A 27,618-nucleotide genomic window follows, 5' to 3' on the forward strand; every position below is an offset into this window, starting at 1 on the left:
TAAAAAGAAGAGGGAGGAGGAAGAGGAGGAGGAGGAGGAGAGGAAGAGTAGTGAGAAAAAAAAAACATTCCATGTGCTTATGCAGAGCTACCAGGGAGGTAGGTGGCGCAGTGGATAAGGCATTGAATTCTCAAGCATGTGGTCCAGAGTTTGATCCCCTGCCTTCCCATGTACCAGAGTGATATTTTGGCTCTCTCTCTCTCTCTCTCAAATCTTAAAGAGAAAAAAAAAAGCTACAAATACAGACTTCTCACTAGGCGTAAGCAAATTTGTCCCGAAGTTCTCCCTGTGTGTAAATGCCCTCCTTGCAAGGCGCGCAGCGGGTGTGTGTGGAAGCCTAGCATACACCCGCGCATCACCGGCAGGGTGCCAAGTCTGTAGCATTCAGTCAACAAACATTTCCTGAGTGTCCCGAAAGCTCAGGCTTGGTTCTCACCAGCAGTGCCAGGAGGCAGGGCAGGACCCAAGTCTCGGGTGTAACCTGATATGCCTCAGGTGACCCCTCAGCTCACTCTCCCTGGAAAGCAATGGTGTCAGGATTTGAACCCAGAACCTGACCTCAGGGGCCTTGTAGCCCTTCTGCACCACTGCCTTCTTGATTCCCCTGGTCTCAGGGACCCCTAAGGGATGTGGAGGTTTTCCAGAGTATGCACGCGGGGCGCGCCCACAGAAGCACAGACTGAGGTGGGAGATACTGGACCGAGCACAGATGAGCTGGGGCGGGTGGGGGGAGGAAGGGGGGGACTACAGTGCAGCTGAGCTGGAGCGCCCGGGTGCAGGCAGGCGGTGCGGGGCCTGACAGACATGGGCGGGGGGGGCCAGATACTGGGGGGCGTGGTCTGTCAAGGAGCTGCGGTGATTGGCGGGATGAACAAGAAGGGGGCGGATCCTTGAGTGGAGGAGCGGAGCCCAGCGGAGCCCGGGCTTCCCCGCGGCAGGCGGATTTACAGGCAATGGGAGGAGCCAGGTTTTAGGCGGTCTGGGCGGGCGAGACTGCGCTTGACAGACGAGGCCAGGCCTCGTTTGATAGCCAGGGGGCGGGCCCAATAGGCGTGCGGGGCGGGGCCTACGTCGGCGCCGTCTGGCCGGCCCGTAGGGCTGCTCACTCTGGCCCCTCCGGCGCCGACCGTTCGGACCCGTCCCCTCCGCGGCAGCTTGTGTCGTCGCCGCTGCTCTGCACCCGCCGCCCGGCTGCTTGCCGCGCCATGACCTCGCTGGGCCCCGGGCGAGCCCGCCGCCCTCTGGACTAGCCCCCTGCCGCCCGGACCCGCCTGCACCATGGAGTCGCCTGCAGCCGGCCAGCCCGCGGGCTTGCCCCCGCCCAAAGGTAGGAGAGCAGGGTCGGGACTTGGCTTCCCCCAGGCACCCGGCCCGGAGCCCCACGTCTGCCCCGCCCCGCCCTGAGCCGCCGAGACCCGGCCTGCGCCGCAGCCCCCAAATCCTCCCTCTTCGAGTCCCAGACCCGGGCCTATGGGACCTCACCTGCACTCTCACTTTAGGCCTTGGGACTGGATCCAGACCCGAACTCAGGCTGCAACCTCGTCCCGATCACCCCTCTTGGGCCGGGGACCTTGCTCTGACTTCATTTAGGCCCAGCTTGCAACCTGGACTGGAATTTCCGAGCCGCACGTCCTCGTCTGCACCTATTGGGGTCCAGACCCTGCGCCCGGCACCCCTTCCCGGACTGCGGGGTCCCGGGGCGGCCTGCAGCCTGGCGTTGAGCTGACTTCCCCATGGCCCGTAGCAGTGTTCCCCAGCGGGACCTCACGGCAGCCGCCCTCCCCCACCCAAAGGTGCCCTGGCTGCACTCCAGGCCGGAACTCCCTGTCATGCTCTCCCAACTCCTTCCGTCACTGCGGACCCTGATTTCCCCCCTCCTTGTCCCGCTAGCACCTCACAGTCCTGACCCAGGGGACCCCCGCAATGCCCCAGCGCAGCGCCTTCTCCATCAGCGACTCTGTCTTGAGTTGCAAACTTCCCTCCTGAATTGGGGAGCTTGGCCCTGCTGCCCGTGGGTTCCGGGCCTGCTGCCAGCTCAGAGTGCTGTCTGTGCACTGTACTTGCTCTTCTTGTCTTATCCCAGTGGCTGATCTTCCTGGAAATTTTTGTGAGGTGGTGATTCCAGTGGCGGCAGCAGGATTTGTCATGTGGAATATGAGGCATGGAGGCTGGATTTTTTTTTTTTTTTTTCTTTTTTACGGGAATAGGAAGAGATGCTTTCGGCATGTGGGCTTTTCAGCAAGCTGAGGTCTGTGGAAGATTTCCAAACAGGCTTAGCTCTGCCTAAGCCTATTGCTTGCATTACCCCCCAGCAAGAGTGCTCCTGGGCCTCAGTTTCCTTATCTTGAAAATACAGTATTCAAACCTGACCTGTGTGGGTAATGGGGTGGAAGCCCCAGTGTGACGCCTGGCACACAGTAGGTGCTGTGTGGACATTGTCTTATTGTCACTATTTTGGAAGGCCCTTAGCCATGTGGGAATACAGCTATGCCCCTCGGTTGCAGTTGTGGAGTAGGGAGGAGGAAGGTGACAGACAGCTGTCACTCAGTCCGGCCCTAACCATGGATTGTCTCCACTTCTCCTTTTCCAGAGGGGTCTGGGCAGCAGGAGGGCATGTGGGTTCCAGGGAGTGTGTGGGCCCTAGGCCTCATTGCCAGTGGCTGTGTGTTGGAACCCAGCTGGCCAGGAGGGCAGGGTACTCACTTACATCTTTCAGAAGTGGGCGGCAAGCTCTCTGACCATTGCCTAACCACTGTGAGTAACAGGGGAGGCACTCAAGGGGGGAGGTGATGGGGAGTTCTTGCTCAGCACAGACCTCATGGAGCTCAGGGACCCAGAAATCAGGCATCTCTTCCCCTTTTCCAACCTGGGAGCTAGCTTTGGGCTTAGCCGGTGCTGTGAGATTTAGGGCAGGTGTCTTTCAACTTCTCTGGGTCCCAGCATTTCCTGAGTTGGAAGGGAGAGGTTGGAAGCAGTGTTTGTTTTTGAAAGCCCTTCTAACTTTTCCAGGCAGAGCACGCCTCGTCAGAATGAAAGTTAAAGTTGCAGGGTTGCAAAAGGAGGGGGGATGTGGTTTGTAGGAAGGAAATACTATGAGGCAGGTCCTCTTGTTTTCTGCATTCCAGGGGTATTGGCAGTGCCCTCTTTGAGTCTCTCTGGAGAGAGAGAGGACAAGGACAGTTTCAGATTGTGACTCCTGGGGAAAGAAGATACTGGTAGGGCAGGGGTAGATAGCATAGTGGTTATGCAAAGAGACTCTCATGCCTGAAGCTGCAAAGCCCCAGGTTCAATCCCCTGCACCACCATAAACCAGAGCTGATCAGTGCACTGGTAAATACAAATAATAATAATAATAATAAAAAGGAGGAGTAGGAGAAGGAGAAGAAGAAGAAAAAGAAAAAGATGATGATGATACTGGTAGATTGAATAGAGGGTCAAGGCCCAGGCACTCTCACTAGATTTGCTAGGGGCACCACAATGCATCTTCACCCCAAATCTCCCTTTTACCAATTACTTTTTTCCCTACCCTCTTGTGCCATGTATTCCCCACATCCTTATTTACGTGTGAGGAAACCGACTCAGAGGTGTAGCTGCCCTGACTGAGGTCACACGTATATGACAGATGGTGCTGCAGTGTACTGCTCAGGGCCGAATGTTTCCAGAAATCTTGCCAGTGCTTCTCTTTATCCCATTCCTGTGCCGAGCTGCTGGGACATTCCCCGCAACCCCCCAGCTTTACCCATGTCCTGTGGGTGTCTCCTTCTGGTCATCCACCTGGAGGATGGACTGAGCCAGAGGTGTGTGTACACTCACTACATACCTACCCATTTGGCCAAACCATGATCAGATAGGGCTAATGGCTGGATCTGGTTCAGGGAGAGGGTTGCTCCCCTGTGCCCTTCCCACCTCCCCCATCTTGCTACAAGACCTAGTGTTGTGGTCACCTCTCACTTCTCAGAGACTTTGAACAAATCAGGGTGTGGTTGGTGCATGACCTCACAGGAGCTTTACTGGGGAGCTTCCTGCCTTGCTTTGCTGCCTGGGTGCCCTGCCTCATCCTCCCTGTCATAGGCCTGGGGATGGTGGTGGTGGTTTCCTGAGTGCAATGGGCCCCTAACCCTGCTGGGTTCTCCTTGTCCATGGGGACAGTGGCTGGGGCCCATGGGTAGGGATGGGCTTCTTTGATTGGCATGGTCCAGGTCTGTTGTCTGAACCCACTCTTGTCCTTGAGAGACCTCAGTGCCCCAGGCTCACCTTGTGTGGGCTCTTTAAGGTTGAGCTCCACGTGACTGCAGGCTGCCTGGTGTGGACCCCGAGGCTTCAGGGGTACTATGTGTGTCCTGGCCATGACTGTTACCTTCTGCTCCTCCATGCCACAGCGCCGCCCCCCCCCAACTCCTGCTATTGGAAAGACCAGAGGGTGCCACCTTGTGGACTTCCCCCACCCCTGGTGTGACGCACAGGAAACTCTCTATCAGCCAGCTTGTGGCTCCAGGCCCGAAGGGAGCAAAGTTCTCAGTTGCTGTCTGGGGAGAGGGCTGGGGCAGCAGGAGGCTTCCGGGGGGTGAGTCAGCGGGCACTGGGTGCTGACTCACCTATGAGGCATGCTAGCCAACCGGCTGCTGTTTATAGGGGTGAGGCCTTGGACCGGGTGGGTGTGGGGGGTCTGTGAGCTTTGGTCCTGCCCTGAACAGGGCACTGGAGGAGGCTGGTCTCTTCCTAGATCTGAAGCTGGACTGGGCCCCCCTAAGCTGGTCCTTCTGGCCTTGTGCCTGCCCTGCCCAAGAACTTCCTCCTTAGGCAAGCACCCTGCTTCCTCTCACTTACCAGATGGGTGGCAGGGGGCTTCCTGTCTCCTCCACTCACGGGTGTGTGGCCTCAGTTTTCTAATCTACAATATGGATGTGATGCTGGGACCTAAATTATAGGGTTAGGATGAGGATTCAGTGTTGCTAATTTATGAAGTTGCTACGTGTAAGGCTTGGCTTAACAAAAATGATTTATATAGAGACAGAGAGACGAAGAGAGTGAAGGTGTGTGGTCTCACAGCACCAAAATATCTACCAGTTTGGTGGGTTCTGCGCTCCAACGTGGGTCATGTACATGGTGAAGCATCACACTATCCAAGAGAGCTATTTCAAACTCGTTTGTTTGTTTAATGAAAGAGGGGAAGAGAGAGAGAGAGAATCAGAATATCTTTCTGGCACATACAGTGTTGCAAAGTAAACTTGAGAGTCCAGAGCTTTATACATCATTGTACCAACTCCTGGGCTCCAAGTTAGTGTTTGTGTTTATTTGCTGCTGTTTTACTTTTTATTTTTGCCACCAGGGTTGTTGCTGGGGCTCGGTATTGGCACTATGAATTCACTACTCCTGGTGCCCCCCCTCCCCATTTTTTGTTAGATAGAACAGAGAGAAATTGAGAGGGGATGGGAGAATAGAGAAGAAGAGGAAAAGATAGACATGTGCAGATCTGTTTCACCACTTGTGATGTTTCTCCCCTGTAGGTGGATAGTGGTGACTAGAACCTGGGTCTTTGCACATGATGACATTTGTGTTCAACTGAGTGCCCACAGTGTTTGCTGCTACTGTTGATTGGGGTGAATCTCAAATTCCTGGCCCCAAATTGTGCAGTGTTCGGCTCATGCCGCTGTGTTTAGAGCCCCAATTTTCCTCATCTGCATCACTACACTATGCCGTCAGCTCTGTGAATGTTTGCGCTCAGGATCACATGAATCAGTGGGTATGAGGGGACAGGTATCGGGCCTGGGATAACAGTGGAGGTGTCACTTGGGAGCTGAGTCTCATGCATCCAGGAAGCGGCATTTTGCTAGTAGCCAGTGACTGTGGAGGCTGGGCTAGGAGCCTGCCCAAGACAACTTTGGTTGTGAGAGTTGGAGAATACCCCCTACCCTTCTTGCCCTTCTGTGTCTGTGCCTTGGCTTTCTCATCTACTATGCATGTGCCTGGTATCACTGGCATCACCTGCTTGGAGTAGACCCCAGCTATGGTAACTTGTAGAAACGAGAGAGGGCTGACATCCAGCTTTGCTCACAATGCTTTTGTGACCTGCTAGGCCTTGGTACTCTCATCTCAACAAGGGGAACAAAAAAACATTCACCTTCCAGGACTTCTGCTGAGGGTGAGAAGGGAGGAGCCTGTTAAGTCCAGGGACAGGTGCAGGGTTTGAACTTGAGCCATGTGTCAGCATTAGTCTCATCAGAAGTAGTTTTTTTTTTTTTTTTAATGGTATTTAGCTTTATTTTATTTTTGATTAATTAGTTTATTTGTGAGAAAGAGGAGAAGGGAGGGAGAGAGAGAAGCAGAATATCATTCTGACACATGGAATTCCCATAATTGAATTCAGGATCTCATGCTGGAAGGTCCAGTGCTTATCCTGCTGTACCACCTCCCTAATCAACAGAAATACCTTTTAAGGTCTTTCTTTTTAGGATCTCATGTTTTTTGTTTTTTTTTTTTATCAAAGTTTTTAAAAATTATATATTTTCTTTATTATTAGAAATTGAGAAGATGGGGAGATAGAGAAGGGAAGAGGCAGAGAGACACCTGCAGCCCTGCTTCACCACTCATGAAGCTTTCCTCCTGCAGGTAGGGACCAGGGGCTTAAATTTGGGTCCTTGTGCACTGTAATGTGAGCATTTAACTAGGTGTGCCACTGTCTGGCCCCTAGGATCTCATGTTTTCTAAGATTTTATTTTATTTAGTTTTGCCTGACCACCTCTATGGTCCGGTTTATGGTGGTGCTAGGGATTGAACCTGGGACCTTTGGGGCATTAAGCATGAAAGACATTTTATATAATCTTTACACTATCTCCAAGCCCTCTAAGATTTTGTTTTAATGCTAATGATGATGAAAGCAGAAGTGGCATTTGTTATGAAAAGTTATTTCTACCATTTTGCAGAAGCTAGAGCAGAAATGTGGAGGTGGTGGTGGTGCGGCTGGTATTGCTGTGGCTGGCCTGGGATGGCTTGGTGATGGCATGCTGGCCCCAAGGAGAGATCCATGAATGCTGAGCCCATTGAGGCAAACCTAGGCAGTGCCTGCTTCCCAAGGCTCCAGGAGACTAGGGTGTTACTCATGGGACATCCTCCCTAGTCATGACTTCTTGAAGGCTTGAGCCTGGGCACCATTGTCCAGAGCCCACCTCAGTTACTTGGGCCATCAAATCAGGTCCTGGGGCAGCCCTCCGTTAGTGATTTTGTGCCAGACATTTCATGTGCACACTGTCCTTTAGCCCTTGACTGCCCAGTGGTGGGCTGCCATCCTGGAGTACCATGAACCTTGAATGGAAAGTGATTTCCCCAGGGTCACACAGGTCTGTCCTGGGGGCACCGCTGTATCTCTGACTCTTGCTTGTCCTTTCCTGGTGATCAAGACCATTGTGCTTGGAAATGGGGCTCAGAGAGGGGGGATTGTTTGAAGTTACACAGCAATTCTGGCTGCTCCTGCTCAAGCCCATTGTCCCCCACAATGTTCTCTGTGGCCTTTGCAGAGTGGCCTGGGGAGGGGGACACCTTGTGACTCTACTCAAGGGACAGGGAAGTCAGGATCTAGCCTCAGGGAGAAGCACAGGCTTAGGGAGTTGTGGCTCTGCTGCCAACCAGTGTGTGACCTTGGGGAGTCCCCAGGCTTAAGGGTGTATCACCAGGCCATCTGTGTGGCACCATCCAGTTCTGAGCCGACTCACTCAGAGGAGCCCCTGGGAGTGAGGCCAAGGAGCTGCATGGCCCCTGAATGAGGACAGCACTGACAAGTTTGCCCCCTGCAGGTGGGGTCTGGGGGCTTAAACCCGGGTCCTCATTTATGGTAACATGTACACTCTACCAAGTGCACTACTGCCTGACAGTTTTTTGCTTTTGGAGCTTGGAATCCTCTGTGGTTGGACCAGCACATTCTCTCACAGATCCTGCTCTCCCATTCTTTCTAGGCTTGGGCCTTGGCTCATTTTTTGTCTCTGCAGGCTCACCCTCTCAGGCTTCCTGGGTTATTCTTGATTTTACACACCTCTGCCCTCTATGCATGTCTGCACAGCTCCCACCCAGGCCTGTCTATGGTGGCTTAGAGACTGGCAAGATGCAGCCAGCACAGAGTGGCACTGTCCCATTGTGCTTGGGGCTGCCCCATGCTGTTGGAGCTAACACATGGATATCTATCTATGGTTGGGGAGGGCAGGTCCTGGTCTGCTTATGGCAGAGGCCCTGGGACAGTCTGAGGCTATTCTGCCCCATCTGCCTCCTTCATGTACCAACAAGAGAGAGAGAAAGAGAGAGAGAGAGAGAGACACTGCGAGCTGGGGGCAGTGATGGAGCCATGGTGAAGGACCTCTCTCTAAGGCTCTCTCAGTATCTAGTTAGGAACCAACAGTTCTATCTTCATGCCCACTGCCAACCAGACCCCTGCTGTGTGACTGTGATGAAGTCACCAACCCCCACTACCCCCATCCCCCAGCTCTCCAGGAACCTGTGAAAACCCTTTCTGGACAGGAGTCTCAGGGGCTGTGTGGGCTGCAGGGCTTGATGTGTCCTTGAGGCTGTGGTTTTCCAGAAGACTGTGTCTGGCGGCCCATAAGGTGTGGCACTGAGTATCTGGAGGGGGTACAGATTCTGGGGTGCACCTGGGAGCCCTGGGAGATCTGCCACCTCCAATTGTTCTTGGCAGGGGTGGGAGCTAGAGGCTAGGATTCTGGAAGGGATGGTCAGAAAGGTAACCAAGGGGCAGAAGAGGGGTGATTTACTTGGTCATGGTCACATGGGTGGCCAGGAAGCCTGGCTTTGGAGTCAGTGCTGGTAGCCAAGATGAAAATGCAGGGAAGGGCAGTCTTGACAGAGGGAACAGAATGTGCAAAGGCACTGAAGTAAGAAAGGAAGAGGCTTACTGGAGAACCAGAGAGTAGGAGTTGAGCTGAGTATGGGGTAGACTCACAGTTTGGAGTCCTGTGGAGTCTGGGCTGCTCCCTCCTGTCGCATGGCCTTGGGTCAGCAGCTGAATTTCTGTTCCCTGCCTGCTGGGAGTTCCAGGTGGAGTGAGGACACACAGATGCCTGGCTTGGTGCCCACCTGCTCTGGGGCCCTGCAAGCTGAGACTGGTGGCTTGTGGTTTGCAGCCACTGGCCAGTGCCTTTGTTTGTTGTGGTGACAGTCGCCAAAGTGGGCCTGTACCTGGGCAGCACATGCAGCCTGGCCACCTGGGCCCTGGTCTGACATCTATTGCCTGTTGCTCCTGTGGCCTGCTGCTGGGCTGTCTCCATGGCAGCTTCGCCCACTCCCAGCAGCTGGTGTGGCTGCCCCATGGAACCTGTATTACTCCAGCCCAGCAGAACTGACACAGGTAGGCCATGCTCCACCCATCCTGCTGTGGGAGGAGGGTGCACAGGAGCAGCCATCCTCTCTCTCCACATGGTCTTCCCTCACCAACCCAACTGCAGACCTGCAGGTTCTTTGGCTGAGGTAGAAACTGAGGCTCAGAGGGAGCCCATCTGATGATGCTCCCTTGTCAGGGCAGTGTTGAGCTTGCAAAGACAGAAGGGCTTGGAGTCGTGGACTGGGCATTGCAGGGAGGCCACACAGGATTCCCTTCAGACAGTCAGTTTCTATACTGAGAAAATGGTGATAAGATCATTGTTGTCACAGGGGTATGGTTTCACATCTCCCCAAGACAGCTGTTTGCATGCTTTACCCTCCTCCAAATTGTCCCCCCAACCCCTTCCTACTTCCCTTCTTTCCTTGCTTCCTTCTGGATTTATTGACATGAGAGAGGAGGAGCAAGTGAGCAAGAATTGGGAGCATCACTCTAGCATATGTGATGCTGGGAATTTAATTCAGGTCCTCATTTCACCACCTCCTGCGCACACCCAATCTTATCTCTCCCTGGACGGGTAACATTTAACTTAAGAAGCTTTACTTTCTGCTCACAAAAAGCCTCATGTCAAACAAACTCTTGTAACTCTCGTTAGGATGGATCTTTCCACTTCTGAGGAGAGGCTGTGGTGACTGTGGTGATTATTTCTGGCCTGCTGCAGGGCCATTTTTTTTTTTTTCTTACCAGAGCACTGCTCAGCTCTGGTTTATGGTGGTGTGGGGGATTGAACCTGGGACTTGGGAGCCTCAGGCATGAGAGTCTGTTTGCATAATCATTATGCTGTCTACCCCTGCCTGCCCCCTCTTTTAAAAAGATTTATTTATTTTTATCTAGGAGAGAAAGGAAAGTGTCAGAGCATCACTATGACACATGTAATGCCAGGGATCAAACTGGGGACCCTATTCTTGATAGATGAATGCCTTGTCACTTTACCACCTGCTGGGCTGCCTGGCTGCTCTTCTGCCATGTGGAGCCTGGTTGCTGAGAGAAAGGCCTTGCCAGATCCCGGCTGGGGCATCCACTAGGGGCTGCCTCATGCCCAGTGCAGTGCCTGAAATTCTGTCCTCACCGGTATAGGGCCTTGGTGCCTGCAGGAAATTCCTACCATCTCTGTCTCAGCCTCTGTGTCAGCCTAGGGCTTGGTGTGACACTCTGACCCAGAAGTGGGCTTAGAAACTGGTGTTCCTGCCTGCCTTGGATTTCCTGTTCTCTGCTGTGTAGAGTGATCTGAGAAACTTGGGTTTCAGCAGGAGACACTATACCACTTTGGTTGGGGTGGTCATAGACTTGGTTTTTAACCTGGAGGAGTGTTTGCTGCTGGAGAGATGCTCTGAGGAGCAGTGCTCCAATGAGTCTCAATTTTCCAAGTAGGTGAGGCTAGGCATTCCTGCCTGTGGAATTGCTGGAGCACCCAGGATAGAGGCTGGCCTGTGACCCCTAGCCATGATAACCCATCTTTGAAATAGAGGAAAGCACTTCCCACACTGAACCTGGTGGGGTGGCTGGTACCCCCTCACCCCAGTCCTGTAGAGAGAATGTGGGAGCCCAGCAATTCCTGCAGATGCTGTAACGTCTATGAAAATGTTTTCTGAATGGCCTGGGCTGTAGTGCATATGATAAAGGATTGGACTCTCAAGCATAAGGTCCCAAGTTCAATCTTTAGCATTGCATGTGCCAGAATGATGTTCTGGTTCTCTCTCAATGAATAAATAGATCTTAACAAAAAGAAACAAAACCCCTTGTTTATCTGAGGTCTGTTTAACTTAGGTCTGGGTTACCCAGCTGGTAACTTCAAAAGGGAGGTGCTTAGATTGGGGGAAGATGACTAGATGGCTTTGAACTCCAATTCCATCAGGACCCAAGAGAGAAGAGGAAAAAAGGAAAGACATTTGGAAGTAGTAACAGGTGTAGGTCTGACTAAAAAGGAAGAGAAGGTAGGACCATAGGGAAAAAAAAAAGGCAAATATATCTATATCTATCTGTATCTATCTGTCTATCTATCTATCTATCTATCTATCTATCTATCTATCTATCTATCTATCTACCTATCTATCTACCTATCTATCTACCTATCTATGTATCTACCTGTCTATGTTAGAAATAATAGTCATCCCATATCTGTGATCTTGGAAGAACCACTGCAGTTTCTAATGGAGAGAATGGAGACATAGAACTCTGATGGTAGGAATGATGTGGAATTGTGCTTCTGCTGCTTTGTAATTTTGTAAATCACTAATAAAAATATTTTTTTTAAAAAAGGAAGAAAAGAAAAAAAAGATAGTAGAGAGTCAGTGTTTACAAAGGTGTTAGTGTATTAGAAGAAGAGAATATTCATCAGTGTTAGTTTTCATAGACCCTAAGTGAAGGAGACCTCGGAAGTAAAGTTTAACTCCTTTATTTTATTCAATAAGAAGCACAAGGCCAGGGAGTCAACGGTAGTGCAGCGTACTGTCTTTCTCCCTCTGTCTTCCCCTCCTTTCTCCATTTCTTTTTTTCTTTTACTTTTTTTATTATTTATTTATTCCCTTTTGTTGCCGTTGTAGTTATTATTGTTGTCATCGTTGTTGGATAGGACAGAAAGAAATCAAGAGGAGGGGAGACAGAGAGGGGTAGAGAAAGATAGACACCTGTAGACCTACTTCACCGCTTGTGAAGTGACTCCCCTGCAGGTGGGGAGCCAGGGATTCGAACTGGGATCCTTACGCCAGTCCTTGCGCCTTGTGTTACCTGCGCTTAACCCACTGCGCTACTGCCTGACTCCCTCCTTTCTCCATTTCTCTCTGTCCTATCTAACAACAACAATGACGTCAATAATAACAACAATAATAACCACAACATCAATAAAAAAAACAAGGGCAACAAAAGGGAAAATAAATAAATATAAAAAAATTTAAAAAAAAGAAGCGCAAGACCTATATAACATTTCTGTCTGACCATTTCCTTCCTCAAATAATAGAATAGGTGATGCTATAAATATTGTATACAATATTGTTATATTACATAAATTATTATATTAGAAGTATTTATTAAAATTTCCAGTTTATGTAATTTCATTACATAAAACTATTCATTTAAGAGTGAAAACTTGACAAGAAATAATGGGAAGAAGAAGCAGTCTATATACAGTTAATAAATAGATGGGAATGTTTGTCATCAGAATATTTGATCTGGTGATCTGGGAGGTGGTGCAGTAGATAAAGCATTTGACTCAAGCATGAGACCCTGAGTTTAATTCCCAGCAGCACATGTACCAGAGTGGTGCTCTGGTGCTCTTTCTCTCTCCTCTCCTACCTCTCTCACTAATAAATAAGATAAGAAAAAGAACATTTGGGGAAAAAAAGAAAGAAAGAAAGAAAGAAAGAAAGAAAGAAAGGGAGGTGCTGGTTTCACCCCATTTTGTGGGTGAAGATATCAAGGGTAAGGGAGGGCTTACCCAAGGTAACTCAGTCTCTGAAGGTAGGGTTTGAACTTGGGGAAAAGAGACTTAACTTTTGGTTATAGAGTTGCATCAAGGGCTGAGGTGTACCCCAACCACCTCAGGAGCCATGGACTGTGCTTTGGAGGTGCTGGAATGACAGTGAGCACAAGGATTGTGGCTCTGCCACTGGTGACCAGGGTACACCTAGGGTGGCCTCTGAGGGGAAGCTGCGGGTATCTGCCTGCACTGCCCCTGACAATGTCTCCCCACCTCCTGCCCCCTGCTTGTGCCTATGCTGGGACCCTACCCAACAGACGGGTCACCTAGCTACAGGACATGGGGGTCTGGCCTTACCTTCCCAATGCTAGTGACCACTCTTTGCATTGAGGAGGCTCAGGGGCAGAGGTTGGGCACCTCAATTCTTCCTGCATGCCCAGGGCAAGTGACACAGGGCTGAGGGTAGTCTCTTGCTTCCAAAGTGTGTCAGCAGTCTGTGTGGGGAAGGCAGATCAGTTGCCTGGACTGTGCTTAGGAGGCAGGAGGGATGCCCCCTGCAAGGACAGGCTCATGTGTATATGTGTGGGGGAGGGGCGGTGGCACCATTTCTGCTCTGTTTATTTTGGGAAGTCCCAGCTTTGCCACCTGTGAAGCAGGCAATGAAGGCAAGTTCCTTCCCTCCTGTGGAACTTGGAGCCATCGTTGGGTGTCTGGCAGTTGCAGAGCCAGGCTCAGGCCTGCCTCTTCCTGGCCAAGGGGGCTCTCTGCTATGTTGAGACCTTGTTTTCCCTCTTGTGAAGTGACACTGTACATCCTTTTCTTCTTCCTCCTCCTCCTTCTCTCTTTCTCCCACTGTCTTTTTTGTTTATTCATCACTTCAGGATAATTTCTTTTTTAGATAGACAGATAGGCAGAGACAGAGAGACAGAAAGATACCACCACCACACTAAAGCTTCCCTCAGTGCAGTGGGGGCCAGGCTTGAACCTTGGTTTTGCCCATGACAAAGCAAGCACACTACCCAAGTGAACTCTTTTGCTAGTCCTCCTTCTCCTTTTAAAGATTTATTTATTAATGGGGGGAGGGATATGAATCTCCAGAATATCTTTCAACACATGCAATGCTGGGAATTGAACTTGAATCCTGAGTTCAACCCCATGGCTACAGATACTGTACCTTCTTAAAGGGGTGGCCCTACTGCCCCCTCCCTCTGTTGTGGCAGCACTAGCCACACCCAGGCTCCATAAATGCTGATTCTGCTTTAGCCCTGGGTGCATGCTGAGTATGGGGCCAAAAGCGTGTCAAAAGGGAGGTAGGCCCCTATTTGGAGCAATACATGGCCACATCCTCTGGGAGCCTATGCATTGACCATACTAAACTCCAGGCTTTTGTGTTTGGAGCCTCTCAGGGACAGGAGGGCCCAAGTCATGTTAGTTCCAGCTTTGTCCTGCCGGAGGCAGCCCAGGGAACTCTGAGCACAGACTTGATGTCTCTGCTTCTCTCCCTTTCAGGAAAATCTAAGAGGAAGAAGGACTTACGAATCTCCTGTGTGTCCAAGCCACCTGTCCCCAACCCCACGTAAGTCTGCCTCCATTGTTCCTCTGGCTCAGCCTGGAGAGGCTTCTGGAAAAGTGCCCAAAGGAAGAGAGCAAGCAGGAGGTGGCAGACCCTATGAGGATGTATAGCTGCTCTCTGGCCGTCTTTTCCCTGTCTTGATGGTGGGTGGGCCATGTCTGTGTGATGCCCAGTGTCTGTGGCCTGGTTGGGCAGAGAGGTGGCGGGGGGAATGGGGAGACAGGCAGGCACAGCTTTCTCTGATGCTCATGGGATCTGCTTTCTCCTTGCAGACCTCCTCGGAACCTGGACTCCCGAACTTTCATTACCATTGGAGATAAGGTAGGCACTGGCTAATGCCCCTGAGGGGCCACTGGTATGGGTGGTGACAGAGCTGGGCTCTTGAGAGCAGAGCTGTTCCCCAGATGCTGCTGTGACCCCCATCCCTCTAGGCAGGAAGTGATCAAGTAGCCTGCCTGGGGCCCTGCTGAATCAGAGCTGGTGTGATCCCCATCCCTCCTGGCGGGGAAGGGAACAGTGACCTTCCTGGGGTTCTGCAGAGCCAGAGCTGGTGTTGAGCTGGTTCTGAAGCCCAGACTTCAGGTCTTGGGCACCCTGTAGTCCTGGCTCTGCAGGAACCATGTATTGAATGAAATGACTCCCAGCTCAACCCAGATCCATCCATTCCTCAGGGTCAGTGCTGAGAGTTTGTGTAGCACATTCTCCTCCTGGTGGTGGCTTAGCAGCAGCCACTGGGAGTCCTGCTCAGACACTAAGCCCTCTGTGGGCAGAGACCCCACTCTGGGGCCTCTCCTCTCCTGCATGCTTTCTTCCCTACCCCAGCTAATATCTGTGTGAGTTTACTGTATGAATTCCTATTTGTCTGCTTGCTCATTTCTCTGTTTTCTGCCTTTCACAGGAAAGGAGGAAGCTCCAGGTTATACTGTTTCTTGTGATAGCAGAAACTTTGTTCTGTTGTTTATAGCAGGGACTTATGCATAGTAGGTGCTTAGCAAACTGGTAGAATGAATGACAGTCAGCCATTCTAGTGAGTTGGGTGGGAGGAGGTACAGGACATGTTGGGAGCTTCCCACGCTGCCTAGGGCATTTCCAGGTCCTCAGGTCTGTGATTTGCAGTAGACACTGGAGGGTGATGCTGTCTATTGTAGAAGGTGATGAGAGGCTCAGAGAGGTGGAGTAACAGGACTCAGGTCACAGCAGGAACAGTCTGGGTCTAATTGACCTGCTGTTGTCTATTTCCCACCCCAGCTGTCTCCACTGGGTTGATTCCTGACTTGGCTGCCACCAGCACTCTCATGTTTTCTCTTTTCTGTCCCTGAGAACTTCGAGGTGGAGGCCGATGACCTGGTAACCATCTCAGAGCTGGGCCGTGGGGCCTACGGGGTGGTAGAGAAGGTGCGGCATGCCCAGAGTGGCACCATTATGGCTGTCAAGGTGAGTGAGTGCCCCCTTGTACCAGATCCTGCCTGCCAGGGAGGTCTGGGTGGGGGTGACACCTCGGAGTTTGCCTGGAGGAGGTGTGAGGACCAAGCCTGTTTGCAGGTGCCCTCCTCAGTCTCATTTGAGGGCTGTGCTGTGCTGGGGCTGTGCTGTGCTGGGGTTGTGCTGGGGCTGTGCCAGGGTTGTGCTGGGGCTGTGCTGGGGCTATGCTGAGGCTATGCTGGGGCTGTGCTAAGGCAGTGCTGTGCTGGGGTTGTGCTGGGCCTATGCTCTGCCGGGGCTGTGCTGTGCTGGGGCTGTGCTGGGGCTGTGCTGGGGCTGTGCTGGGGCTTTGCTGGGGCTGTACTGTGCTGGGGTTGTGCTGGGGTTGTGCTGGGGTTGTGCTGGGGCTGTGCCGGCTGTGCTGGGGCTGTGCTGGGGCTGTGCTGGGGCTGTGCTGGGGCTGTACTTGGGCTGTGCTGGGGCTGTACTTGGGCTGTGCTGGGGCTGTGCTGGGGCTGTGCTGGGGCTGTGCTGGGGCTGTGCTGGGGTTGTTCTGGGACTGTGCTGTGCTGTGGCTGTTTTGGGGTTGTACGGGGCTGTGCGGGGCTGTGCCAGGCTTGTTCTGGGGTTGTGCTGGGGTTGTGCCAGGACTTTGCTGTGCTGGGGCTATGCCAGGGCTGTTTCGGGGTTGTGCTGGGGCTGGGCCCTGCCGGGGGCTGGGCTGTGCCGGGGTGGCTGTGTTGGAATTGTGTTGGGGCTGTGCTGTGCTGCGGCTGTTGTGGGGCTGTGCTGTGGCTTTTCCAGGGTTTTGCTGGGGTTGTGCTGGGGCTGGACTGTGCTGGAGTTGTGCCGGGGCTGGACTGTGCGGGGGCTGTGCTGTGGCTGTGTTGTGCTGGGGTTGTGCTGGGGCTGTGCTGTGCTGGGGTTGTATTGAGGCTGTGCTGGGGTTGTGTTGTGGCTGTGCTGTCCTGGGGCTGTGCTGGATCTGTGCTGTGCTGCGGCTGTGCTGGGGCTGTGCTGTGCTGGTGCTGGGTTGTGTTGGGGCTGTGCTGGGGCTGTGCTGTGCTGGGGCTAGGCTGGGGCTGTTCTGGTGCTGTGCTGTGCTGGGTTGTGCTGCTGCTGGGCTGTGCTGGGGCTAGGCTGGGGCTGTGCTATGCTGGGTTGTGCTGGGATTGTGCTCAGGTTGTGCTGGAGCTGTCTGTGCTGGGGCTGGGCTGTGCTGAGGTTGTGTTGAGGCTGTGCTGGACTTGTGCTGTGGCTGTGCTGTCCTGGGGTTGTGCTGGGGCTATGCTGTGCTGGGGCTGTGCTGGGGCTGTGCTGTGCTGGTGCTAGGTTGTGTTGGGGCTGTGCTATGGCTGTGCTGTGCTGGGGCTGTACTGTGGCTGGGCTGTGCTGGAGCTGGGCTGTTCTGGGGCTAGGCTGTGGCTGTTCTGGGGCTGTGCTATGCTGGTGCTGTGCTGTGCTGTGCTGGGTTGTGCTGCGGCTGGGCTGGGGCTGTGCTATGTTGGGTTGTGCTGGGGCTGGGCTGTGCTGGGGCTGTGCTGGTGCTGTTTTGGGCTGTGCTATACTGGGGCTGTGCTGTGCTGGGTTGTGCTGGGGCTGTGCTGGGGCTGTGCTGGGGCTGTGTTGGGTCTGTGCTGAGGCTGGGCTGTGTCTGTGCTGGGGCTGGGTTCATCTAGGGCTGAGCTAGGATAGTACTAGGGCCTTGGTGGAGTTGGGGGGGGCTCTTTGGTGCTGACGTTCACTCCTCTTCCCCACAGCGGATTCGGGCCACCGTGAACTCACAGGAGCAGAAGCGTCTGCTCATGGACTTGGATGTCAACATGCGCACGGTTGACTGCTTCTACACTGTCACATTCTATGGGGCCCTCTTTAGAGAGGTGTGTCCCTGGTGTGAGGGTGGGTGGCAGTTGTTGTGCTGAGTGCCATCTTCTGCCCAGCCTGCAGCCTGTGCGACTCATTTTCACCCTCTGCAGACATCCCCTGGTCTCAGGAGTGATAAGGTTGTCCACCTGTCCACCTGCCATAGGAAGGGGCCAGGCTCCTGAGTGCTCCTGCCCTGTGCAGGCCTGCCTGTCTCCTGCTCTCACAGCCCTGCTTAGTGCTTCAGTTTTCTTGCCTGTACCCACTCACCTCAAATAGTTGTGAATAGGGGAGACTTGGCCTCAGGACTGGCACTGTGTGCCCACCTGCTTCTTGATGTCCAGGCCAGTGGGAGGGGCTCCAGGGGTACTGTGTGAGGGGCAACTCAGTCTATGTGGAGGAGTCCATGTGGGGTCCATGAGTGTATTTGGACCTCAGGGGCTGTCAGGACAGGTGTGGAAGGAGACTAGGGGGGCCTAGGCTTGTAGTGATGATTCACTTCCTAGCAAGACTGGGCCCCTCACCTGCCCTCACCCCCTGAGCATTGACCAGAGCTGTGAGCTTGCTGTGTGTGGTGACCCTGGCAATAGGTCAGCTCCTTGTCTGCTTGACCAACAACCTGCTGTCCCTGTACTGCTGGAGTGACAATGGCATTCCCAGGCCTTGGCACATGCCATTCAGGATGGACAGAGTCTCAGGAGCCTGCAGGTGTTCTAAAGAGGCATCACATCTAGTCTTCAGACCATCACAAAGGCTACTCAGTAGCTTTCTAGTGAAGGTGGGCCAGGGAGGGAACCCCTCTCCATGGTGAGAATTGTGATGAGCTCTGTGTGGTGGGTTATGGGGCCTGAGGTAGAGGCTGTGCAAGGTTGTCACTGATAAGCTGGTGTGGCCAGATTTGAAAGTTTATTAAAGGGACACAACAAGACAGGCATTTTGGTTACTTCTTCATGGAGGCTGCCTTAAAACTAGGGATTGTAGGTGATAGCTTGGAGAGACTGGTATGTGGACCCAGCATTGTAGACGAGCTTGGATAGCATCCAGTGGAGGTGAGCTTAGATGGTGGAGAGACTTGGGGGACAGCATGTGAGGAATTGGGAGCTCAGAAAAATCTCGAGATCGCCCAGGAGGTGATGCAATGGATCAAATATTAGACTCAAACATGAAGTTCTGAGTTCAGTCCTTGGCATCAAGTGTGCCAGCATGATACTCTGTGTCCCCCTCTCTTCCTTTCCCTCTCATAGATAAATATATGTATTTTTTAAAGGGAGGAAAAGTCCCTGCAGGGCAGACTGACTGTGGTATGTGTACGTGTGTGTGTATGTGTGTGTGTACCTGGCTGTGGGTGGTGGGGTGCAGGAGGTGCAGTCACGTAAGCATCACCTACCGGGGTATGTCCCCCACAGGGTGATGTGTGGATCTGCATGGAACTCATGGACACGTCCCTGGACAAGTTCTACCGGAAGGTGCTGGAGAAGAACATGACAATCCCAGAGGACATTCTAGGGGAGATTGCTGTGTCTGTAAGTGGCCACAGACTAGGTGGGGTTGGGCTTTTAGGTGTGGAGTGTGGGCCCAAGCCCGGTGTTGGATGGCTCTGCACCTGGCCTGATGTGAGTGTAGTGAGCACAACTTGGTGTGGCCCTGATCCCTGGCAGCCCCTGAGATGCAGCTCTTCTTGCTGGGGACACTGTGGGCCATATGTGCCGGGCAGACACAGCTGCTCTTAGCCTCATGTGCAGAGCATGGCTTCACTACTGGGTGATGTTCTCAGTCCCCTGGGTCATTTTACAGCAAGAACTTTGTCTACAGCTTCTTCTGCTCAAATGCACCAAGGTAGCTCAGAGAGGTACCAGCTAAGGGGGCCAAATCTTATACCTGCAGTGTCTGCCGTTTGAGCTTGGGCATCCCTAGCAGAAGGCAGTGACCTTGGGCTCAGACCTTGGGCTCAGCAGCCAGGCAGAAAAGGAAAGGGATTACATTGGTTCTCAGCTTTATGCTGAGATCATTTTAAATGGACTCACACGAGGAGATTAAGCCAGTATCTTGGGTATAATTGTCCAGCCTCCTGAAGGGAATAGTTCTAAGCATGTTCATCAGTGACTTTTTGAGAAGGCTGCAGAAGGGCTGGGTTTTACCCAAGAGCTTGGTGACATGCACACACATGTGTGTTTTGCCATGGAGGTGTGTGTTACAAGCTTGGGATCCCTTGAGGTCTCAGATACATGAAAACATCCCTGCAAAAAGCTTAGTCCTCAGATCCTGACCATTCAGGTGTATGTGTATATGGAACTGCAGCAATTGAGCCTACACAGGTCTGCTGGACTTTGGGTGTGAGTGGGAGCCTGGGATGTGAGGTGCTAGGTCATGGTATATGTGGGAGAGGAAGACAGGTGGGTAGGGTGGGGGGGGAGGGATTCTTATTGTTCTGTCATTGAAACAAGGAGATAACAGCCCACCCACCTTCTCTTTTTCTCTTCCCCAATGCCAGGTTGTGAGGGCGTTGGAACACCTGCACAGCAAGCTGTCTGTGATCCACCGAGGTCAGTGCTGGCTCAGGGCTGGAGGGACCCTCATACAGAGTGGTGATGAGCTGTGATGTGGCCATGAGGTCCTGAGCCAAATTTTCTTTCCAGTCCACCCACTTCCCATTTCTCCAGGTCACTTTGCTGAGTCTCTGCCACCCACTCCCCAAGACTGGATTAGCCTTTGGCTCCGGGTGGTTGACTTTTTTGTGTGTGTGGTTTGCATACCATGCAATGCTGAATGAAGCTTGCTCTTCCTGGCAGATGTGAAGCCATCTAATGTTCTCATCAACAAGGAGGGCCATGTAAAGATGTGTGACTTTGGGATCAGTGGCTACTTGGTGGACTCTGTGGCTAAGACAATGGATGCTGGCTGCAAGCCCTACATGGCTGTAAGTGGTCCCTGAGTCTCCCCAAGTCCCAGGCTGGGTGAAGCCTGGGTGAAGGAGGCAGTCCTTGGTCACTGCAGCCATGCCCTGTGTCTAGGAAGGCTTCCCCACTGCACATCTCCTGAGCTCATTTCCCCTCAGATACTTAGATAACACAATGGACAGTCATGTGGAAGTGACTCTTGGGATTTGTGCAGATCCAGCCCTTCTCCAGTGTCTTGACTTTTTAGAACTCCCCCCCTTCCCTCTACTGAGTGGGAGCAGCTGCTGGACCTGGTTTGGGTCTTCACTGCAGGTCCTGACCATACCCCCTTGTTTTTATGTCTTGAGAATGGAAGACAGGATGATCACTGGCCTTTCAATTTTGGGGATGGGGGTGACAAGATCTGACTGACAGATGGCTTTTCTGGGGCACTGACACCTCCCTGGTCCCTCTTACAGCCTGAGAGGATCAACCCGGAGCTGAACCAGAAAGGCTACAATGTCAAGTCGGATGTCTGGAGCCTGGGCATTACCATGGTAACTGCCAGGGCAGGTTGGCCTAGCTGGTGGGTTGGGCTACAATGACGCCCTGTCTGGCAGGGTACTATCAGATAATTCAGTCCATGGAAAAGGTTGTGATGTCAAGATGTGCCCTCAACCATGATGGCCTCAACATGAAGTGTGCCCCATAGGAACTTAGCACACAGTGGTAGCTTGTCAGCTGGCAGGCTCATGGTGTTTGTTGGAAAGTCACTGCCATTTGCCACTGAAAGTGAGCACTATGTGCAAATGACTCCAAAAGCAAAGTGATATGAGTCTCTAGTTCTCCCTCCCCCCCAAAAAAACTTTATTAATGAGAGAGAGAAGGAGGCAGAGAATCTGAATCACTCTGGCACATGTATTGCCAGGAATCAAACTCAGGGCCTCATGCTTAAGGATCCAACACTTTATCCACTTTGCCACCTCTATTCTTTGTAGCAGGAAGTGCATTGTGGGATTCTGGCATCTTTGCATAGGTGGCGGCAGGGGCAGCGACTTATACTCCTCATTAGGGCTGGGCACATGTGCTTCTAGAACTGCCTAGCAAGACCCCCCCCCCCCCCGCCCTGCCTATGCAAGTGCTGGAGGTGTGGGTCAGGGTGCAGTTAGTCATTTGGAATGCATACACTGGTGTCAAGTGAGGGTGGGAACTACTTAGGTGCCAGCCCCCCAGTGTCATAGGACTGGGGTATATGGGAAGCTCTGAGGGGGAGTGTGGGCTCTGTCTGTCCTTGATGTTTTGCACTCTTATCTCCTCTTTGCCTTGGTCTCTCTGGCTTCTTGGTGATGGCAGGCCAGGTCAGTAATCCCAGCAGTGAAGGAAATGGTGGGAAGGAATGGGGTGACTGGGGCGGTATAACAGTACAGGCCTGAGGGCACCCAGGAGGGCTTCGGGGTGTAGGGGCTGAGGCCTGGGGTTTCCTTGTGTGTTCTAGGGGTCATTCTGAGGGACAGTCAGAGAAGTGTGGGGTGGAGGTTCAGGACTAGTGGGGTTTGCATTTGACTGGTGACTGTTGTCACAGTCTTCCTTGTGTGACTGTAACTTGATGAGGGTGTTTGCACACTGACTGCGAAAGGATCAGAATTAAAACATTTCATCAAATGTGTGAAGTTGGTGATGTCTTCAGTTTCCCTTTATCATTTTCCAGTGAAATTTGTTTTTCCTCTCTGAAGCAGATGAGGATATTCAGTGTGAAGGTGACTGCCCTAAGCTTTCTAATTCTCAATTTCACAGTGTAGCTAGTTCTTGTGGGATTTACAGACCACATAGGACCAGGTGGTTGGTAGATTTACTTCACACATACACGACCTGCTCTCCTCTTTCCCTTCACTCCTCCCTTCCACCTGTTGCCACTGTTGACTCACTGTATCCCTGCAACCCTCTAATGTCTCTGATGGTATCCAGATTGCAGTCTCATTCACCAGATGCTGAGTGGCAGCTGTTAAGAACCTTGTGGCCTAAACCAGCCATGGAGTATTGTCTCTCACATTTGTAATCTGGGCTTCTCTTGGCTGGGTGGTTCTTTTGCCCTGCCTGGTGCTGGCTGGAGTCATGGTTAGGGTCATGAGTGGGGGTCAGGACAGGGCTGGGCTGGAAGCTCCAAGAAGTCTCTCAACATGATGATATCAGAGCATGGGGGCTTCTTGGAGGAAGAGCTCTGATGTGCTGGGCCCTGGACTGTGTCACTTCTGTCTCACTGTATTGGTCAAAGCAAGATACAGGCAAGCCCAGGTTTAAGGGGAAGGCTCACGTCTTTTGGATGGGGCGTTAGCGAGTGCACAAAGTGGGGAGAAGTCATGCCTCACCATGTATCTTTGTGTCCAGAGGCTGGTTTTTTTTTTTTTTTTTTTTTTTTTTAGCTCTTTAGGAAAAAACAATGTCTTGGAGATGACTGCTGGGCTAAGGGTTTGGATACTTTTCTGTTCTCGTAACTATACATTCTCATGGCTCTTGGATTCTTCTCTAGATTCCCTGCAGCACCCTTACTTTTGTATGTTGGCCTCCTGAACATTCTGGGGAAAAGCCCCATAAGTTTATTCTGTGCAGATACATACATGATGATGCCCGCTCCCTGTGTTATGTTGATGTCTTGGTTGGAGAACAGCCTTTAGCCTAATGGGACAGCCCTGCCCAGCACAGTAATTAGTGATCTGTTCACGTGATGGTTGCCAGCATGAAACATTTGTTTAAATGGAGGTCTCTTCTGTTCATTATGGTGATTATGGCCTGTCAGAGAAAGGCCTCTATGCTATTCCAGGCAGGGGCTTGGGATGACCCAATTTAGCTTTTTCTTTTCATCTGACCAATCACAACTGGAACCCAGGGTTTGTCCTCAGCTTGCCAGTCTCAACACAAGTGACTTCTTGCCAAGTGCAGGCAAGGTGCCTGGAGTGGGTGGGGAGACAAGGTGACCCCAATGCCATTTGCAGGGAGCCCCAGACCTGGAGACAGAAGACCATGTGTCCAGCAGCCAGGGTGACACCTTGAGGGGCCAGAGCTGGGTAGATGTCCTCTAGGGAGAGGCACCAAGGAGGAGCCTGCCAGAGAGGGACCTTCTGTGAAGCTGGTGGGCAAGTGGTCAGAGCTGTGTGAAGGAGGGGCTGCAGATTCATGATCCCTCAAACATGGGATCCTTGAGGGGAGAGAAGCTTTGGGAGTCATTTCACCCCCAGCTGCCTCCTCTGATGGTCACAGTACCCACATGCATATGGAAAGCTGTGGGACATGGGGCAGGAGTGGCCTGTGATAAGCAGATGTGTCGCTGCTTTGCTGACAGCTGCCTGTGGGAAGGCAGCCACTTTATTGATGAGCTGGGACCTGGGCTTTTAAGTTCAGTTGTTTTATTTTGTCATTGCTGGGGCTTAATCACTCCAAGCTGAGTTTTTCAAAGAGTGACAGAGACAAAGAGACAGGGATTAAGGAAAAGACAACAAAGCAATGAGCACCAGAGCTTCCTCCAGAGTGTTGAACCTGGGTCTTGCTTATGACACAAAGTAGGTGCACTATCCAGGTGAGCTGTCTTGCTGGCCCAGAACCTGAGTTTGTATGTCAAGAATTTCTGAATTCAGATTGTTTGCAAATGTCAAACCCATCAGTGTCAAGTGCTGGCTGGTTCTCAGGGGCTAATGGACCAGTAGGTGTCCCCCTGGCTTTTGTCTTCGGTCTAGTGTCACATGCCAGCCCTCTGGGCCTGCCTTCAGCCAACTCTGAGCCCTGGGCCAGAACTGGGAGCTTCCCCAAGTGCTCGGTTGCCAGGTGCAGAGCGTGGTGTCTGGCAGCTGAGGTCATCTGATCAATGCCTCTGTCCACATCACAGATTGAGATGGCTATTCTCCGGTTTCCGTATGAGTCCTGGGGGACTCCATTTCAGCAGCTGAAGCAGGTGGTAGAAGAGCCATCTCCACAGCTCCCAGCTGACCGCTTCTCCCCTGAGTTTGTGGATTTTACTGCACAGTGGTGAGTCAAATGCCATTGAGACTTATACCAGCCCTGACCACCATTTCACCTCCCAGCTCTTTCCTGGTCCAGTCTCCTCCTTGAGCACACAACCCCCAAATGGCACAACATTCAAGTTAGTAAGGCTGAATGGAACACTAGTGACATCTGACAAGTGGTGATCTGGGGGAGATTTTAATATAGTGCATCTAGAAATAAACAAGAGCAGGCAGACCAGGAAAGAAAGCAAGAAGCATGTGGAGGATTTGAATAGCATAGCAAATAATTTTTGATGTTTAGAACTCTGTAGCAGATTAAAGAATACTCATGGATATTTTATAACAATTGTGTTTGAAGTTGCAGTGGCAAAAGGAAAGAAAGAGTAGGTTCATTCAGACCATATTCTCTGACCATAATTAAATAAAATTCAGTCAGTAGCTAAAGAGCACCAAGTAATATGGAAGTACTATGTAAGTCCTTTTAACTAACCTGTGGATGATGAGTGAAATTTAAAAAATAAAATTACAAACTATTCAGCTGCAAAAGGCAATAAGAACATAATGTGTCACCAGTTCTGTGTTGTGGGCAAAGGGATACTCAGAGGAAATTTTGTAACCTTTGTTTCTATTAGAAGATAAGAGGGGGCAGGGGTCAGACTGTATGTAGCACAGCGGGTTAAGCGCACATGGTGTGAAACTCGAGGACTGGCGTAAGGATCCCGGCTGAAGTGGTTCCCCACCTGCAGGGGTGTTGCTTCACAAGCAGTGAAGCGTCTGCAGGTGTCTATCTTTCTTTCCCCATCTCTGTCTTCCTTGCCTTTCTCCATTTCTCTCTGTCCTATCTGGCAGTAACAACATCAATAACAACAATAATAATAACCACAACAATGATAAAAACAAGGGCAACAAAAAGGGAAAATAAATAAAATATTTAAAAAAATTTAAAAAAGAAAATAAGAGGGGTACTAGGCAAGGCACATGCCTTACTATGTATGTGACCCTGATTTGAGCCCTGAGTCCTGGCATTATATGGGAGGTGCTATGAGCATCAGGAAAGCCCCCCGCCCCACCAATTGCCACCAGGGTTATTGATGGGGCTCTGCTGGCACTACAAACCCATGCCATTCTATCCACCTCCTTCTCCTTTTCTTCTCTCCTTCTCTTCCTCTTCCTCCTTCCTCTTCCCCTCCTCCTCCTCCTCGTTTTCCTTTTGACAGGACAGAGGAATTTATGGGGGAGAGGGAGATAAAGGGAGAGAGTGAAAGACACCTGACGACCTGTTTCACTGCCCCTGAAGGGGAAGCTCTCTCTTTATCAGAACAAAAAATGTTGGCTTGGGGCCAGTGAAATCTTGTATGCATGGCAATCTCTGCTGTTTGCATCCATGATCCCCCTCCTCCCTCAGGAGTGTTCCAGAAAAGAGTAGTCCTCTTGCTCCTTCTTCCTGAGCTCCAGTAGCACTGTGTTACCCCCCAGTGCCTGGCCATGGTGAGCACCCCTGAGGGGTGACACTCACCCTCTGTTCCAGCCTTCCCCCAGCCTACCTTGTTCTCTTCCAGCCTGAGGAAGAACCCCGTGGAACGCATGAGTTACTTGGAGCTGATGGTGAGTGTAGGAGCTTGTGGTGGGGATGCGGCTGGGAGGATGTGCTCATCCATGGGAGGATGTGGCTCAGTCATGCCACCACACACCCAGGCTCCTTTCTGTACTCCTGGTCCTGTGGAGGGGTGCACAGGCAGTGCTGTGAAAGAAGGCCCTAGGTGGGAAGGGTGGCAGGTGTGCCACTTTATCTAGCATCATCAGGGAAGGCTTTATAGAGGAGGCGTCTTTTGAACTGATGTGGAAGAATGCATGAGGGTTTACCCACTAACGGAGAGGGTGGGAAGGACACCAGTGTGGAAGGCCCAGCCTGGACAAAGTCTTGGCATCAGTGGGAACCTGTGAGATGAGTGTCACCAGACAAAGCCATGAAGGATGGCTTCCTGTGGGCTTGGGTCCTGGAAGGGTGGTTCACCAGGTAGGATAGAGGTGTCTTGGACAAGAGAAGCATGCAGGGGCTGAGCTGGTTTGGAGAGGTGTGTGTGGAGGAGCACCTATACCTCGACCCTCACCCACCCAAGGTGACTCCCTTTACCTGTCTCCCTCCCCCAGGAACACCCTTTCTTCACCTTGCACAAAACCAAGAAGACAGACATTGCTGCCTTTGTGAAGGAGATTCTGGGAGAAGACTCCTAGGGGTCCAGGCCAGGACCCCCACAGCCCTCTGGAGTCCCCAGCCCCATCTGCTGGGCTAGTGCTCACTCACAGCCATAAGCTACTGCCACCCTGCCTCGGGCATCCAGAAGAAGAGGGGCTGCCCCATCTGGCTTTGCAGCAGGATGTTGGTCCCAAGTACCAAAGAACCAGACCACCGCACATCCCCTGCTAGGCCCACGGGGGCCTTCCTAGTGCCTATACCCCTGCTGGGCTGAGTCTCCAGACCCTGGACTTGGAGGCACCTAGACGCCCTGACAGATGCCGCTGCTCCTGGTAGAAAAGGCAGCCACAGCCTCCACCCAGTCCTAGATTCTCTACAAGTTGTATATTTTTTTTATCTTTCGACTGAATGAACTCTGCCTACATTGGCCCAAGGTGGCCATACCTCTTTCCCAGCGTGGAGGGGGACACAGATGGGGATGAGCCACATGAATCCCTTGGCATCCCCGTGAAGGTCATACCAGGAGCCCCCTGAGGCCTTCACTTACACTGCAGATAGGGCTTCTAAAGGGTCACAGCCCTACCAGGGGTATCTTCACATTTTTTTTTCTCTTTAATTTATCCTCCTCCTTCTTGCTTTGTGGGTTTGTGGGTTTTTGCATGGTTTGGAGCTAGTCACTTTTCTGCCAACTCCTTAGGGGACAAATGGCACCCCCTTTCTACTCAGGCTGTGGTCTGAGAGTCAGTCTCTGCTTGGAGAGGTGCTAGGGGAACAGGATAGCCTCTTCTGTTTTGGAGTCCTGTTTGACAGGAACTAGATTTTCTTCTGGTGTTGTTTCTTTGCCACCCAAAGTATAATTTTCAAAGAAAGGACTGCCCATCCTCAGTCCTGTCCCTGA

At 52.0% G+C, this 27,618-nt stretch overlaps 1 protein-coding gene across 2 annotated transcripts; it reads left to right on the forward strand.

The window, feature by feature from the left end:
- Nucleotides 1-976: 976 nt before the first annotated feature.
- On the forward strand, nucleotides 977-27,618 carry MAP2K3 (mitogen-activated protein kinase kinase 3). 2 transcript variants are annotated; one of them, XM_060203265.1, is made up of 12 exons: nucleotides 977-1,327; nucleotides 14,304-14,370; nucleotides 14,640-14,688; nucleotides 15,688-15,801; nucleotides 17,550-17,669; nucleotides 19,059-19,175; nucleotides 20,144-20,195; nucleotides 20,442-20,569; nucleotides 21,008-21,085; nucleotides 24,406-24,545; nucleotides 26,052-26,128; nucleotides 26,675-27,618. In XM_060203265.1, the coding sequence occupies exons 1-12, from the start codon at nucleotides 1,279-1,281 to the stop codon at nucleotides 26,815-26,817; spliced, it is 1,134 nt and encodes a 377-aa protein (XP_060059248.1). In that variant the 5' UTR covers nucleotides 977-1,278; the 3' UTR covers nucleotides 26,818-27,618. The 2 variants fall into 2 exon arrangements, with proteins under 2 accessions (XP_060059248.1, XP_007529728.1); XM_007529666.3 differs by having other exon boundaries at nucleotides 982-1,327; nucleotides 26,083-26,128.

This window comes from Erinaceus europaeus, chromosome 12 (assembly GCF_950295315.1).
Source record: "Erinaceus europaeus chromosome 12, mEriEur2.1, whole genome shotgun sequence".
Classification (NCBI taxonomy): Eukaryota; Metazoa; Chordata; class Mammalia; order Eulipotyphla; family Erinaceidae; genus Erinaceus; species Erinaceus europaeus.